Raw genomic sequence first — 15841 nt, 5'->3', positions numbered from 1 at the left:
TGCGTAGATGCATAGTTTGGGACACTAAAAATTACTGCATACTTCTTTTTACTGAAAATATAGGAAATGTTAGTAAAAAACACAGCCAAAGTTGACCCCTAAAAAAATGACATTTTTAAAAACATTGGCAAAGTCACATAAAACAAGTTAAACTTCCAACCCTGAAATTTTCTAAAATTTTAAGAGTTCTTCTTTCCAATGCTTTTTAAAGATCAAAAATCGGTTGGAAAATTGATTTTTGGCGATTTTTTAAATCGAAGCCCGTCTAAAGGCGGGGTTAGGTTGTAGAGGGTTAAAATATAATATTAGTAGGTATTTAAGGGTTAAAACTTTATTTTTATCGAATTCCTTGGACAATTTTCTATAATATGCAACCTGTAGAAAGTCTTTTGCTCGAAATTTTGCAAAGTTATGATTAAAAAAAAAACAAAGTTTATTAGAAAATCGTCAAAAAAGAGGGCGGTGCCAAAAATAGAGGGATGGTCCAATCAGAACCAAACGTGGTATTTTTGTTAACTATGAACGATCCCTCCAAGTTTGGTCCAAATCGGTGAAGGTCGAAGCCAAAAGTGTACTCAGTTGACTTGGAATGACCCATGGAAGAAATCTCGGGTGAGTTTTCAAAAAGCCGTAAGAGCCACCGTGACCTCCGGCACTAATTTTCCTTTTTCTTCAAATTGAAACAACATTTCATTTGTTTTAAGATTAGGGCGATTGAAGGACGTGTAGATGAACAATCTCAAGCATTTTTGAAATTGGTTTTTCGTAAGTAGGTCGAATACCGATGCAAAAAGGGCTTTGTTTACCAATGGCTCTTACGTCCTTTTGAAAACTAATCCGAGAAATAAGAAAATTAAGAAAATTGTAATTGGAGAATTTAAACATTTTTGATTTTTAGCATGCCCATTTACATGACCTGACCGCACAAGACTTATTTAAAAAAATCTAATTTTTATAAATGACATTATAATTTTCAAAAAAAAAATGGCATGGAATTATAAGAACACAATAATTCTTTTTTGTATTGATATTTAATTGTATAATTTGTAGTAATTTAAAAAGTATTTTTTTCCAACAAATTTAATTTATTTTTATTTTTATTAAAATAACGTATTTGTATAATAAGGGTTATTACAAGAAAAAATATCAAAATGTAGAACGACAAATAAATTCATACAAATTTTGACATCAGTTAACATTCTGTCTGTTATGCTTTATGAAAATCTGAGTTATCCTGAATGCGTTGTTTTGTGATAATAATTTACCAACAAACAAATAAACCGACAAGGCTCCCATTTTTAGTTGAAAAATCTTTATTTTTTTATTAAAGGATTATAAACAAAAAAACGAATAAAAATTTGTCTCGTTAAGTACTCATCAAGCAAATTATGAAAATTGTTGTTATAAATTATATTTAAATAATGCAGACAAACAAATAAAAAAGAAGGCAAAGAAAAGATTTATTTAACACTCATTCAGAAAATCATAATATACTGTTTGACACGCATGTTGACAATCATGAATTTTGAATTACAAAAAATTCATTTGCATTTTTTAAAAAGTTAGCTGTACAATCTTTTTTTATCCATGCCAAATTGGGGTTTATTGGACAAAATTTGCCAATGGCAAATCCTTAAGAATTTTGGCCATCGATTTTTTAAAAATTGATTTGCCTTAAAATTTAAAGGGGCCTGCTTTTATTCCAAAGAAGCCATTTACCGTTCAAGTTTTCATACAAATTTGATAGCGCTCATACAAAAATCTTAATTTTCTAAAATCTGTATCTGCAGTAAGGAAATTTCTGATCTATATGTCTTTCAAAAAGTTGTAAGTATAAGTAAGATCGATTCGGAATAAAGAGGTTCATCTTAAAATACTCTTAAAATTAATTAGCGCAAAAACACCATTTTTTTTAAATTTTTCAATTTTTTATATGTTACAAACGTTTCAAAGAGAGAACTTTTGAGCTATGATCCAACAAGGGCAAAAAATATTTGGCAGTGTTGCCAATTTTTCGAAAAAGATTATTTAGGAAAACATCTTAAACAATGTCGTAAAATTATTTCTTTATTTTATTTAGGAAAACATCTAAAACAATGTCGTAAAATTGTTTTGATTATTTCATAATCAAATCAATACTTGTTGAGATATCAACATTTGGTTGCTTTTTGGGGGCGATAACCAATAAACCTCTTTTTATTTTTCTTTTTTGGATGGCATCCCAACAACCGGCAAATTTTCGCGAAAACCTGACTTTAGGTGAATTTATCTCGAAAACGGTGCAATTTATCGAATATCCATAAAATTAATCTTAAATTGTTAATCCAATTTCATCAAAGAATTGAGTTTGAATATTTTCCGTATTGTACGAGTTTTCCAAAAAATCTTGGTTTTTATAAAAATTGGCAACACTGCCAAATATTTTGAATTTGGCTTTAAATTAGACAGATTCTTGATTTGAATAATTAAAAACCTCTTTGAATTTCCTACAATATTCTTTATTTTCAATTATGAAGATTTTAGCATTCCTAAGCCTCTATCTGGCTGCACTTCCCCCTAAAAACGGGGTGATATCACCAAAGCCAAGTGCTCTTCTACCGGAAACAAACGTATAAATTTAGCCCTAAACCCAGTACTCATTGTTCAACATTTTGTAATCTACCAGGGTTGATGTCATGCTTGAATTCAAAAGGGTATTTTTAAAGATTTTTCTTAAAAACATATATTTTGTAATTTGTTACTTGAGAACAAATTTAAGTGAATTCTGCATTGATTTTTTTTATTTTTAGTTTATTGTTATTAATTCCACCCTATTACCACTCTTTTCCCCGGCTGAACAGCCAAGAAGAACATAAACCCTGAAACCACTTTTCCCCCAACGAGAGAAGCGCATCGCACGTGTTTTCCACCAATTTTCTCTCTCTCCCCCCCTCCCACACGAGTTCTAACAAACTGCTAGCATTTTCCTCCCTCCTTCGCTCCCTCTCTCTTTTTTCCATGACTTTGTTTACAACCACTCGAAAATCACGTATCTTAATAAATAGAAAAATAGTTGCACTTTGGGGCGCTACGCGGGTCTAGCTTTTTCCTTCGTTGCTTTTCCCCCACCCCGGAAAATGTAATGCACTTACAGACATTGCACACAAAGCTCGCTCGATGTATCCGCACTTCCGGAGGGTGGGGTGTGGGTGGGCACTGGAAGATGCAACGTATTGTGCTTCCTTTTTACACGGTGAAAAAAATATGAAAAATTGTGGGTTGAAAATATGAAGGTGTAATTTTACCTCTTTTTAACGTAGTTTTACATAAATAAATGTGTTTCGAATATAATAATAAATGGGCAATGATTGAAAATTCACTTTGCTTATGTATTTTTTTCAAAAATAAATCTATGTAAATACCTTTTTTCAAATAAACAGGTCTAAAATATTACATGAACAAAACAGAAAAATCACTTTCCTTATTTAATTTTACATGAAAAAATATGTAATTTTTCTTATCGAAATCCTGTCAGAATACAATTTTACAATTGGGTACTAAAGCCCTATGCCAATTTTTATGTAAAACGGTAAAAAACACGATTAAAAACCATTTCTGATCACTTTTTTTCATTTTAATGCAAACAAAATTTTTAACAAGACAACATTTTTTCGATGGATCAACTATGGTCCCCTTGGAACGAGCTGTCAAGTAGGAGCTTTTCTGTCAAGAAGGACCGCCAGGTTAATTCTTCAAAATTGATTTAAAAATCCATTTTAAACTCTTTGTGGTCGTACAAAGGGTCATTGTACTCAGAAAAATCATCTTTATCGCTGTAAACAATAATATCCGCAGTCTAAGCTTCATTTTAGGACCCAATTGAAACGATGTAAAATTACATGAAATTAGAGTAAGTTAAAATTGCATTTTTTTCATGTAATTAAATTTATAACAAATGAATTCAGGTAAAATCACATAAAAAAATTAAACCATGATTGTTCTACTTTTCTACAGTGTAGTTAAAGGGGTGGGTGGAAAGCAACGGGAAAAGTAACAGCAGTGTGGCAACACATGACCATTAAAATAAATGGAATTTTATTAGTTTCAAAAAGAGCGGAGAACAAGAACGTTGAAAGGGAGAAAAGCACAAGTGGAGAGAGTTGGCAGAAGTCCAAAGTTCAAATTAGGAAGCATTGAAACAATCTTGAAATTAAGCTTTTGTTTTTTTTTGTAATTTCAATTTCAATATATTTTAAAATATTTAAAATATATAATCATCAGGATTTCAATTCGAGGAATATTTGAAAAAAAAAAACATTACAAAAATACTGAAAATTGCAAATTGATTTCATTTTTACTCAAAACACATAAAAATGAAACATCAAAAAACGTTTTAAAAAGCGTACATAATTTAATTACAAGGGAAATCAACCACAAAAATCGTAATATGAGAACAATCAAAAAATATGATTTCAAATGCGAGCAAAAATCGCAAAATAAAAAGCGAATTTTTTTTTTATTAAATTTCAAAGCAATTTAATGTCTTTAAATTTCTGACTTCTGACCTTCGACTTTCGATTTTCGACATTTGACTTGTGACTTGTGACTTGTGACTTGTGACTTGTGACTTGTGACTTGTGACTTGTGACTTGTGACTTGTGACTTGTGACTTGTGACTTGTGACTTGTGACTTGTGACTTGTGACTTGTGACTTGTGACTTGTGACTTGTGACTTTCGACTTTCGACTTTCGACTTTCGACTTTCGACTTTCAACTTTCGACTTTCGACTTTCGACATTCGACATTCGACTTTCGATTTTAGACTTTCGACCTTCGACTTTCGACTTTCGACTTTCGACTTTCGACTTTCGACTTTCGACTTTCGACTTTCGACTTTCGACTTTCGACTTTCGACTTTCGACTTTCGACTTTCGACTTTCGACTTTCGACTTTCGACTTTCGACTTTCGACTTTCGACTTTTGACTTTTGACTTTTGACTTTTGACTTTTGACTTTTGACTTTTGACTTTTGACTTTTGACTTTTGACTTTTGACTTTTGACTTTTGACTTTTGACTTTTGACTTTTGACTTTTGACTTTTGACTTTTGACTTTCGACTTTCGACTTTCGACTTTTGACTTTTGACTTTTGACTTTTGACTTTTGACTTTTGACTTTTGACTTTTGACTTTTGACTTTTGACATTTGACTTTCGACTTTCGACTTTTGACTTTTGACTTTAGACTTTTGACTTTTGACTTTTGACTTTTGACTTTTGACTTTTGACTTTTGATTTTTGACTTTTGACTTTTGACTTTTGACTTTTGACTTTTGACTTTTGACTTTTGACTTTTGACTTTTGACTTTTGACTTTTGACTTTTGACTTTTGACTTTTGACTTTTGACTTTTGACTTTTGACTTTTGACTTTTGACTTTTGACTTTTGACTTTTGACTTTTGACTTTTGACTTTTGACTTTTGACTTTTGACTTTTGACTTTTGACTTTTGACTTTTGACTTTTGACTTTTGACTTTTGACTTTTGACTTTTGACTTTTGACTTTTGACTTTTGACGTTTTGACGTTTTGACGTTTTGACTTTTGACGTTTTGACGTTTTGACGTTTTGTCGTTTTGACGTTTTGACGTTTTGACTTTTGACTTTTGTCGTTTTGACGTTTTGACGTTTTGACGTTTTGACGTTTTGACGTTTTGACGTTTTGACGTTTTGACGTTTTGACGTTTTGATGTTTTGACGTTTTGACGTTTTGACGTTTTGACGTTTTGACGTTTTGACGTTTGACTTTCGACTTTCGACTTTTGACTTTTGACTTTTGACGTTTTGACGTTTTGACGCTTTGACGCTTTGACGTTTTGACGTTTTGACGTTTTGACGTTTTGACGTTTTGACGTTTTGACGTTTTGACGTTTTGACGTTTTGACGTTTTGACGTTTTGACGTTTTGACGTTTTGACGTTTTGACGTTTTGACGTTTTGACGTTTTGACGTTTTGACGTTTTGACGTTTTGACGTTTTGACGTTTTGACGCTTTGACGTTTTGACGTTTTGACGTTTTGACGTTTTGACGTTTTGACGTTTTGACGTTTTGACGTTTTGACGTTTTGACGTTTTGACGTTTTGACGTTTTGACGTTTTGACGTTTTGACGTTTTGACGTTTTGACGTTTTTAGTTTTTAGTTTTTAGTTTTTAGTTTTTAGTTTTTAGTTTTTAGTTTTTAGTTTTTAGTTTTTAGTTTTTAGTTTTTAGTTTATAGTTTATAGTTTATAGTTTTTAGTTTTTAGTTTTTAGTTTTTAGTTTTTAGTTTTTAGTTTTTAGTTTTTAGTTTTTAGTTTTTAGTTTTTAGTTTTTAGTTTTTAGTTTTTAGTTTTTAGTTTTTAGTTTTTAGGTTTTAGTTTTTAGTTTTTAGTTTTTAGTTTTTAGTTTTTAGTTTTTAGTTTTTAGTTTTTAGTTTTTAGTTTTTAGTTTTTAGTTTTTAGTTTTTAGTTTTTAGTTTTTAGTTTTTAGTTTTTAGTTTTTAGTTTTTAGTTTTTAGTTTTTAGTTTTTAGTTTTTAGTTTTTAGTTTTTAGTTTTTAGTTTTTAGTTTTTAGTTTTTAGTTTTTAGTTTTTAGTTTTTAGTTTTTAGTTTTTAGTTTTTAGTTTTTAGTTTTTAGTTTTTAGTTTTTAGTTTTTAGTTTTTAGTTTTTAGTTTTTAGTTTTTAGTTTTTAGTTTTTAGTTTTTAGTTTTTAGTTTTTAGTTTTTAGTTTTTAGTTTTTAGTTTTTTGTTTTTAGTTTTTAGTTTTTAGTTTTTAGTTTTTAGTTTTTAGTTTTTAGTTTTTAGTTTTTAGTTTTTAGTTTTTAGTTTTTAGTTTTTAGTTTTTAGTTTTTAGTTTTTAGTTTTTAGTTTTTAGTTTTTAGTTTTCCAACTCTGACAATTTCCCGGAAGCTTCCTTCTGATTACACCATCGCCATTGGAGCTAAGTTTCTTAGTGGCAAAATAAATCCTGCAAATATTAGTACCATTTTGCGCTGGTAAACGTCTCGACTCTTGACTTTATGGCTGCGTGTTTGCTGCTGCTCAACCACTTCAACCACCTCTACCAAGGAACACCAGTTCGTCGGAAAACTGGTGATGAAAAACTAATGGGCTTAGGTTTTTGCGGCCAGCTCTTCGGGAAAACCACTTCAATCTGTGCAAATTTCGGACCTTCACTCACCAGTTGCTGGTCGGAGGGCTGCTGCCTGCCGAAGAAAGTGGAATTATCCATGGACTTAATTAAAGTTTAATCGAAACTCGGGATGGAAGCCATCACACCACCGACTTTGGTTTTCGGAAAAGCTAAACTTTGGCCCCTGGAGAGCAAGCAGCACTTCATTCCACAAGTGAAAATAGATTTTCTGCATGTCATTCAGAAGTGGGGGAGGAAACTTGGTCCTGCTCAGGAGGTTTGATGACACAAAAAGTGATTTTGTAAACTTTAATTGAAAAGTCCCTCAGTGTGACAAAGTGTTTTACAGTGTATCGTGTTTTGGTGATTGATTTCTCCCGGACGGAGATGACTTGTAGGTAAAGTTGTTTGGCACACACTTTTGAGCTTGATTACATGTAAGCCACATGGGCTGCGTTTGATCGGTCTATCGAATAGCTGGAGCAGTTTGCTGTTATAATTAATTTTTGCCAGATATAACCAGAAAAAGGCTTGAAAGAAATGGGAAAACTTTGTCAAATTCATTACAGTCTGACCTCATTACATTTCCTTTTTAAAAAGCTCAAAAGCCCCCTCAAGGCAAACAATTACCAGTAAGTGTGAACCGTTAAAAAACACAAAAAAAAACAATAAAACCCCCCAATGAACGAGGTGAATAGTGAGCGAAACCACTTTCCCCGGTGACAAATCCCCGTCGTGACCCTGCTTCCTTCCTGCCTGCCCGCATCTTACCCCAATTCCCAACAATGGGTCGTCCTCCTTCCGGGTGAAAGACAATCGCGGCGCGCCTCTTCGGCTTCTCACTGGTGGGAAAAACCATCAGCCTTTTGTGCCACACAAGTTGGTAATGCGTCAACGGTGGGTGAGCTTCTCCCGTTGACAGATGGAACTGGGGCCGCTGGGGTCAGACGGACATTGTGGCTGAACTTCACTTGAACCCCCGTTGCTCACGTTACTGCAAAGTGACAGGCAGTAACGTGAAAGGCAAAAGAGGTGGTTGACAGATTTTGACAAAAAACACAAACTTTTAAGCTGCTTCACTTGGTTGTACTTACCATCACTTTTGAGCTGCTTCTCTGGTTCACTGATTGTACTTACCTTAAATTTGCTCCAAAACACTATGAAAAAATTGTTACAATCCAACAGGTACTTAAAAGTTGAAGTCCGTAATTGAAACGTCACCGAAAAAAAAATCACTTCAAAGTTTGCTGAACAAAATAATTAAAAGCTTAAAATTTGACGTCCGTAATAGAAGCGATATAGCTAGTAAGTTTGTAGCAGTACCATCAGTACAACCCTCTGCCGTAAGAACGGCAGACAGAAAAGATGAATTCGCCAATATTTTAGCGTGCCATAATTATGGTTGGCTTATCTTCTCGCGCTACGCCTCGACCTAATTATGTCATGGGTTGAGCGCCACCCCTTATGGGAGACTTTCAAAATACTTTGCCTTGACCTGTTATGAGATCCGCACAAGAAGGAAGAATCTTCAGATGCTAAAGTTTGCGACAAGAGCACTTTTTTGACTCGAACGGGAGGTCGATGCACTCCAGTTCGGCAGTCAGAGATTGCAAATTCTTAAGAGATGCTTCGGCTAAACTCGCGCAATTATTGCAATTGTAATGTTGCTCGAGTTCTAGAGAACCGAAGTTGTTCTAATTGCACCTCTACTGAGGGTTCTAGGACTTCGACTCGGTCACTTTTACCCTGATCGTGGAGGAAGCAGGAGTGGTCGAAGGACCGTTTGGAATCGTTTTTTGGAAGTTAGTTTAAAGTCGTGGAAGTGTCTCAGTGGCAGAGGTTAATTCTGCAATTTTATTTTAGATCTCGCGGCTAGTGGTAGAATTAGGAGTAGGGTAGTGGCGAACCAGATTGAAACCCTGAAACTCCAGGTAACGTCGTTAATTGAGGTTACCTAAGTGCGTTGGCTCATTTTTGGGGAATTGGTTGGGCGATCTTCTCGGCACAGGTGGCAACCGGCATCATCCGCAGCAGAGCGACCACTCCAACCGACAACCCAGCGCTTTTGGACTCCACCAAGGGGTCGAAGTTCCGGGGTGAACCCCCAAGCAGCTCGTCCGTCAACACACGAGCTGGGCGGCGTCCGTCAACACACGCCGCGGTCGAACCCTCGACCACCAACCGACCGGACCGGAACGGCCTCGTGGAGGCCTAGGTACACCACGTAGTTCCCGCGCGCATCCGCGCCGTCGTCGCAACCGACGCTATCATCGCAGCATCCTAGCTGCACACCCGTGCGCCCCCGCACACCGGAAGTGATGCTGAGCACCCGCCGATAGTGCCAACCCGTCTGCTGTTAGCCGCCGGCGGAACCATCTCGCCGTAGCCGAAGCTGTAAGCGCGCCACCACCTGATCGCCGGATCGCCAACCAACACACGTAAATCCATGGTCGTGTAAGTACAAACCCTTTTTCGACATGCGCATGATCGATCGTTGGCCAACACTCTTTCCGCCAACCCAGTGGGCAACATAAGCCACCCCCATGTTATGTTGCGTGATCGCAAGCCCCAGTGAATTATAGCGATCCCCGAATGAATTTCGCCCCCCAAGCCAACGCACACTACTAGCCAGGCAGTGCACTGCCGTCAGGTAGAGAGACAGGAATTCTCTTGTGGTACCGAGGTACCGTGGTAGACTAGCATGCAGAAGATCTCCGGATCGAATCTCGTAGGGCCCGAAGTATTTTTTTGTAATGAATAAATTGTAGCTACTGAATTATGCGAACCTGAATATACGTTTTTGAGTTTCTGGAGTAATTTTGTGGTTTTTTCTAATGTTTTCTGAGGCATCTTTTCACGACTTTCGCGGTAGTTTTCTGATGTTTGGTTCCGCCATTCTGGCTTCTGAAGCGTTCTGGGGAAATTTGATTGGGAAGATTTTCTACCTGTGATGATAAGAACGGGGCAAGTACAATCTTTTGTTTTCTAGATCTGAAGTATTTTTTTTAGTTTGCGATCTTTTTCTTCCGTTTGTAGCGCCTCGGCTAACCGCCGAGTTCTCGGATGAGTCGGATCGTTCTCAATCACAAAATTTGGCATCAAGGATACACCCGCCCTGTGGCAGGGTCTCATAGCTGGGCAAAGCAGCACATGATGAATGGTCTCCCTTTGGGAGTGGCGCTTAAGCCATTCGTTTAATTACGCCAATGCGATCCGACCGACCGCCTCCGGTTACAAGTTTGTAATTTTAGGGTTTTAGTGGGTTATTCGTCAAAGTTGATATCCGTAATAGTAACGTCACTATTTTTTGTCTTGTCATTTTTGTCATTTTTGTAATTTTTGTAATTTTTGTAATTTTTGTAATTTTTGTAATTTTTGTAATTTTTGTAATTTTTGTAATTTTTGTAATTTTTGTAATTTTTGTAATTTTTGTAATTTTTGTAATTTTTGTAATTTTTGTAATTTTTGTAATTTTTGTAATTTTTGTAATTTTTGTAATTTTTGTAATTTTTGTCACTTTTGTCATTTTTGTCATTTTTGTCATTTTTGTCATTTTTGTCATTTTTGTCATTTTTGTCATTTTTGTCATTTTTGTCATTTTTGTCATTTTTGTCATTTTTGTCATTTTTGTCATTTTTGTCATTTTTGTCATTTTTGTCATTTTTGTCATTTTTGTCATTTTTGTCATTTTTGTCATTTTTGTCATTTTTGTCATTTTTGTCATTTTTGTCATTTTTGTCATTTTTGTCATTTTTGTCATTTTTGTCATTTTTGTCATTTTTGTCATTTTTGTCATTTTTGTCATTTTTGTCATTTTTGTCATTTTTGTCATTTTTGTCATTTTTGTCATTTTTGTCATTTTTGTCATTTTTGTCATTTTTGTCATTTTGTCATTTTTGTCATTTTTGTCATTTTTGTCATTTTTGTCATTTTTGTCATTTTTGTCATTTTTGTCATTTTTGTCATTTTTGTCATTTTTGTCATTTTTGTCATTTTTGTCATTTTTGTCATTTTTGTCATTTTTGTCATTTTTGTCATTTTTGTCATTTTTGTCATTTTTGTCATTTTTGTCATTTTTGTCATTTTGTCATTTTTGTCATTTTTGTCATTTTTGTCATTTTTGTCATTTTTGTCATTTTTGTCATTTTTGTCATTTTTGTCATTTTTGTCATTTTTGTCATTTTTGTCATTTTTGTCATTTTTGTCATTTTTGTCATTTTTGTCATTTTTGTCATTTTTGTCATTTTTGTCATTTTTGTCATTTTTGTCATTTTTGTCATTTTTGTCATTTTTGTCATTTTTGTCATTTTTGTCATTTTTGTCATTTTTGTCATTTTTGTCATTTTTGTCATTTTTGTAATTTTTGTAATTTTTGTAATTTTTGTAATTTTTGTAATTTTTGTAATTTTTGTAATTTTTGTAATTTTTGTAATTTTTGTAATTTTTGTAATTTTTGTAATTTTTGTAATTTTTGTAATTTTTGTAATTTTTGTCACTTTTGTCATTTTTGTCATTTTTGTCATTTTTGTCATTTTTGTCATTTTTGTCATTTTTGTCATTTTTGTCATTTTTGTCATTTTTGTCATTTTTGTCATTTTTGTCATTTTTGTCATTTTTGTCATTTTTGTCATTTTTGTCATTTTTGTCATTTTTGTCATTTTTGTCATTTTTGTCATTTTTGTCATTTTTGTCATTTTTGTCATTTTTGTCATTTTTGTCATTTTTGTCATTTTTGTCATTTTTGTCATTTTTGTCATTTTTGTCATTTTTGTCATTTTTGTCATTTTTGTCATTTTTGTCATTTTTGTCATTTTTGTCATTTTTGTCATTTTTGTCATTTTTGTCATTTTTGTCATTTTTGTCATTTTTGTCATTTTTGTCATTTTTGTCATTTTTGTCATTTTTGTCATTTTTGTCATTTTTGTCATTTTTGTCATTTTTGTCATTTTTGTCATTTTTTGTCATTTTTGTCATTTTTGTCATTTTTGTCATTTTTGTCATTTTTGTCATTTTTGTCATTTTTGTCATTTTTGTCATTTTTGTCATTTTTGTCATTTTTGTCATTTTTGTCATTTTTGTCATTTTTGTCATTTTTGTCATTTTTGTCATTTTTGTCATTTTTGTCATTTTTGTCATTTTTGTCATTTTTGTCATTTTTGTCATTTTTGTCATTTTGTCATTTTTGTCATTTTTGTCATTTTTGTCATTTTTGTCATTTTTGTCATTTTTGTCATTTTTGTCATTTTTGTCATTTTTGTCATTTTTGTCATTTTTGTCATTTTTGTCATTTTTGTCATTTTTGTCATTTTTGTCATTTTTGTCATTTTTGTCATTTTTGTCATTTTTGTCATTTTTGTCATTTTTGTCATTTTTGTCATTTTTGTCATTTTTGTCATTTTTGTCATTTTTGTCATTTTTGTCATTTTTGTCATTTTTGTCATTTTTGTCATTTTTGTCATTTTTGTCATTTTTGTCATTTTTGTCATTTTTGTCATTTTTGTCATTTTTGTCATTTTTGTCATTTTTGTCATTTTTGTCATTTTTGTCATTTTTGTCATTTTTGTCATTTTTGTCATTTTTGTCATTTTTGTCATTTTTGTCATTTTTGTCATTTTTGTCATTTTTGTCATTTTTGTCATTTTTGTCATTTTTGTCATTTTTGTCATTTTTGTCATTTTTGTCATTTTTGTCATTTTTGTCATTTTTGTCATTTTTGTCATTTTTGTCATTTTTGTCATTTTTGTCATTTTTGTCATTTTTGTCATTTTTGTCATTTTTGTCATTTTTGTCATTTTTGTCATTTTTGTCATTTTTGTCATTTTTGTCATTTTTGTCATTTTTGTCATTTTTGTCATTTTTGTCATTTTTGTCATTTTTGTCATTTTTGTCATTTTTGTCATTTTTGTCATTTTTGTCATTTTTGTCATTTTTGTCATTTTTGTCATTTTTGTCATTTTTGTCATTTTTGTCATTTTTGTCATTTTTGTCATTTTTGTCATTTTTGTCATTTTTGTCATTTTTGTCATTTTTGTCATTTTTGTCATTTTTGTCATTTTTGTCATTTTTGTCATTTTTGTCATTTTTGTCATTTTTGTTATTTTTGTCATTTTTGTCATTTTTGTCATTTTTGTCATTTTTGTCATTTTTGTCATTTTTGTCATTTTTGTCATTTTTGTCATTTTTGTCATTTTTGTCATTTTTGTCATTTTTGTCATTTTTGTCATTTTTGTCATTTTGAGGGGTTTTGTGAGGTTTAATGAGGTTTTGTGGGATTTTGTGGGTTTTGTGGGATTTTGTGGGTTTTGTGGAATTTTGTGGGTTTTGTGGGATTTTGTGAGTTTTGTGGTATTTTGTGGGATTTTGCTGGGTTTTGTGATTTTTGTGAGGTTTTGTGGGATTTTGTGGGATGATTTCCCGACCCCATCTCACCCCACAACCCCCACAAAAGCTGCTTTTGCGAACTTCTCGTCTTCCGTGAACGAACCCATAGTTTGGGACGCGCTCCCCAACCCTCCCATTGTTATTAATGCTTGAATATGAATTGAAACGAGGCGTGAAACAGTTTTCATAATGAATGAATCCTCTCCTTATGCCGGTCGTCGTCGTCGTTTGCTGCTCTGGAAAAGCGTGTTCGTGTCGTGTCGTGTCTCGCCTTTGCCATACAAAAGTCAAACGGTGAGGAACCACCTTGCAGATAATGCTGCTGCTGCTGGTAAGCCGTCATCACGTGCTGAAGAAAGCTGCTAAGCGGTTGTGAGCTGTGAGTGGCGTAGGCGTTGTACAAACTAGTCAGGGATACAATAGATTCTGAGGGATGCAGCGGTACTTGGTGGATGGAAAGCTGGTGATTTGTTTCAGACTTTGAAAGGAGATGGATTTTGCGGACGATTGATTCCACTTTATGGGATGGAATCGTTGGTTTTGATTCAGTTCAATAATGGACTTCAAATCTCTCAGTATCAATTTCAACGAAGAGATCCCCACTAGTTTCTAGCGCAGCTTAAACTTCAATACTTTAAAATCCAAAGGTCAACTTACAGCGCATCCTTCCGGAGTACCTTCCCATGAAATACAATCCTAGATTAGTGCAAAATCCTCCACACTCTCACAAAGGCTTATCTTCCTCTGTCCTCCGATTTCGCTGGCCCACGCTTCTTGTTGTGTTTGCCGTCCCGGAAACAAATAAACCTAGCCCGAAATTCCACGCTCCTCAAGCTAGGCTAGGTGCAAAAACGCCTTCAGCGCTGCAACCAGCGCGCACCACGGGATAATCTGAGCTTTCACGGTTGGTGGTGTTTCGGACGGTCCAGCAAACCGGTCGGGTTCTTATTATCGCGAAAAACAAAACACACCGGACTAAATCTGGGACAGACCAGGCGGTACAAATCTATCCACAAACGACTCCGGTACAGGTGGATTTCCGGTTGTTTTTGGCAAGTGAGGGGGGCCAAAAGAACAGAGTAAATATTGCTTTTACTGGGTGGATTTTTTGGGATAAAAAAAAAGTGAAAGTTGATTCTTACACTCAAAATTGATAGTTCAGTTTGGTTTGTGTTGGTGTGAGTCTCCCAGCTCACGTTACTGCAAAATGACAGGCAGTAACGTGACGGCATAGGGGATGTGACTTGACAGAGTTTGACAGAAAACACACTTTTGAACTGGAACTTGGATCTACTTACCATTACTTTTGAACAGCATCCACCAGCTTCACTGATTGTACTTACCTGATATTTGCCCTTTAAACACTTTGAATTTTTTCGTTTCAATTTAGGACGTACTTCAAAGTTGAAGTCCGTACTTGAAGCGTCACTGAAAAAAAACACTTCAAAAATTTCTGAACAAACGAAATTGATACATCAAATTTGACGTCCGTAATTGAGGTGTGATTTCTTGCAACCTCCAAAAACCCCTCACAATTTGAGTGTCTTCCCCCAAAAAAAAACATCAAATCTCAACTTCCCAGGCCAAGTGCAACCCAAATCTGCAATCTCCGCCATGTTCGCTCGTTGCATTTGAGATTCCAGGCGCGCGAGATGAACCGTTTGCATTGTTTATGGACCACACAACACGACTGGCCATCCCGGCCAGAACGGCCAGTTTCCACGAATCTTCGCCGGAATCCCGGCCGCTGCTGATGGGCATTTTTTCGCTTTTGTTATTTCGCGTGCGGTGTTATTTCAATCTTTGGTGGAATGTGCTTGCTGTCGATTTTTTTTCCGAACTACCTCGTACGACTCTGGTACTGGTCGTCAAATCAGATCATCCCACTGGTTAAAAGGATTCAAACGCCACGGGGACACTCTTGACGTGGGCGCGAACTGGAATCGAGCAACAGGATTTTGGGAAGGAAAAAACGTGGGGTGAGAGTTATCCACTTAGAAGACTTGCTTTTTGAAAAACAAACTTTAGAGTTTCCTGAAGTTAGCTTGAAATTTGTATTTATTTATTGTTTGAACTCTAGGAATTCTCTGATTATTTCAAAATTTCATAACTCCTAAATTTCAAAAAACAAAAAAAAAACCACAAGCACGACCCAGTTAGCCAGCCCACACACCAATGGCATCAGCATCGCTCCACCAGAAGCTTGACTACCTGGAACAGCAGATAAAGTTTAATCTTGAGCGCATATTTATTACATGGCACCGTGAACAACTCACGTGCTGGCGGGAAGGACCTGCGAATTCAGTTCCAGCTT

The 15841-nt window shown here is 34.3% G+C and overlaps 1 protein-coding gene across 1 annotated transcript in view; it reads left to right on the top strand.

Annotated features, from left to right (window-relative positions):
- The window catches only part of LOC120416260 (uncharacterized), a 51738-nt gene extending 42377 nt beyond the window's left edge, over positions 1–9361 (top strand). Inside the window, exon 3 of the mRNA XM_039577963.2 lies at positions 9155–9361. Within this exon, the coding sequence (XP_039433897.2) occupies positions 9155–9361 (207 nt within the window). The remainder of the gene's footprint in view (positions 1–9154) is intronic.
- The last annotated feature ends 6480 nt before the right edge of the window (positions 9362–15841 follow it).

Source organism: Culex pipiens, chromosome 1, assembly GCF_016801865.2.
Source record: "Culex pipiens pallens isolate TS chromosome 1, TS_CPP_V2, whole genome shotgun sequence".
Lineage (NCBI taxonomy): Eukaryota > Metazoa > Arthropoda > Insecta > Diptera > Culicidae > Culex > Culex pipiens.
Note: the sequence above shows the minus strand (reverse complement) of the source record. Positions and strands in the feature narration are given on the sequence as shown.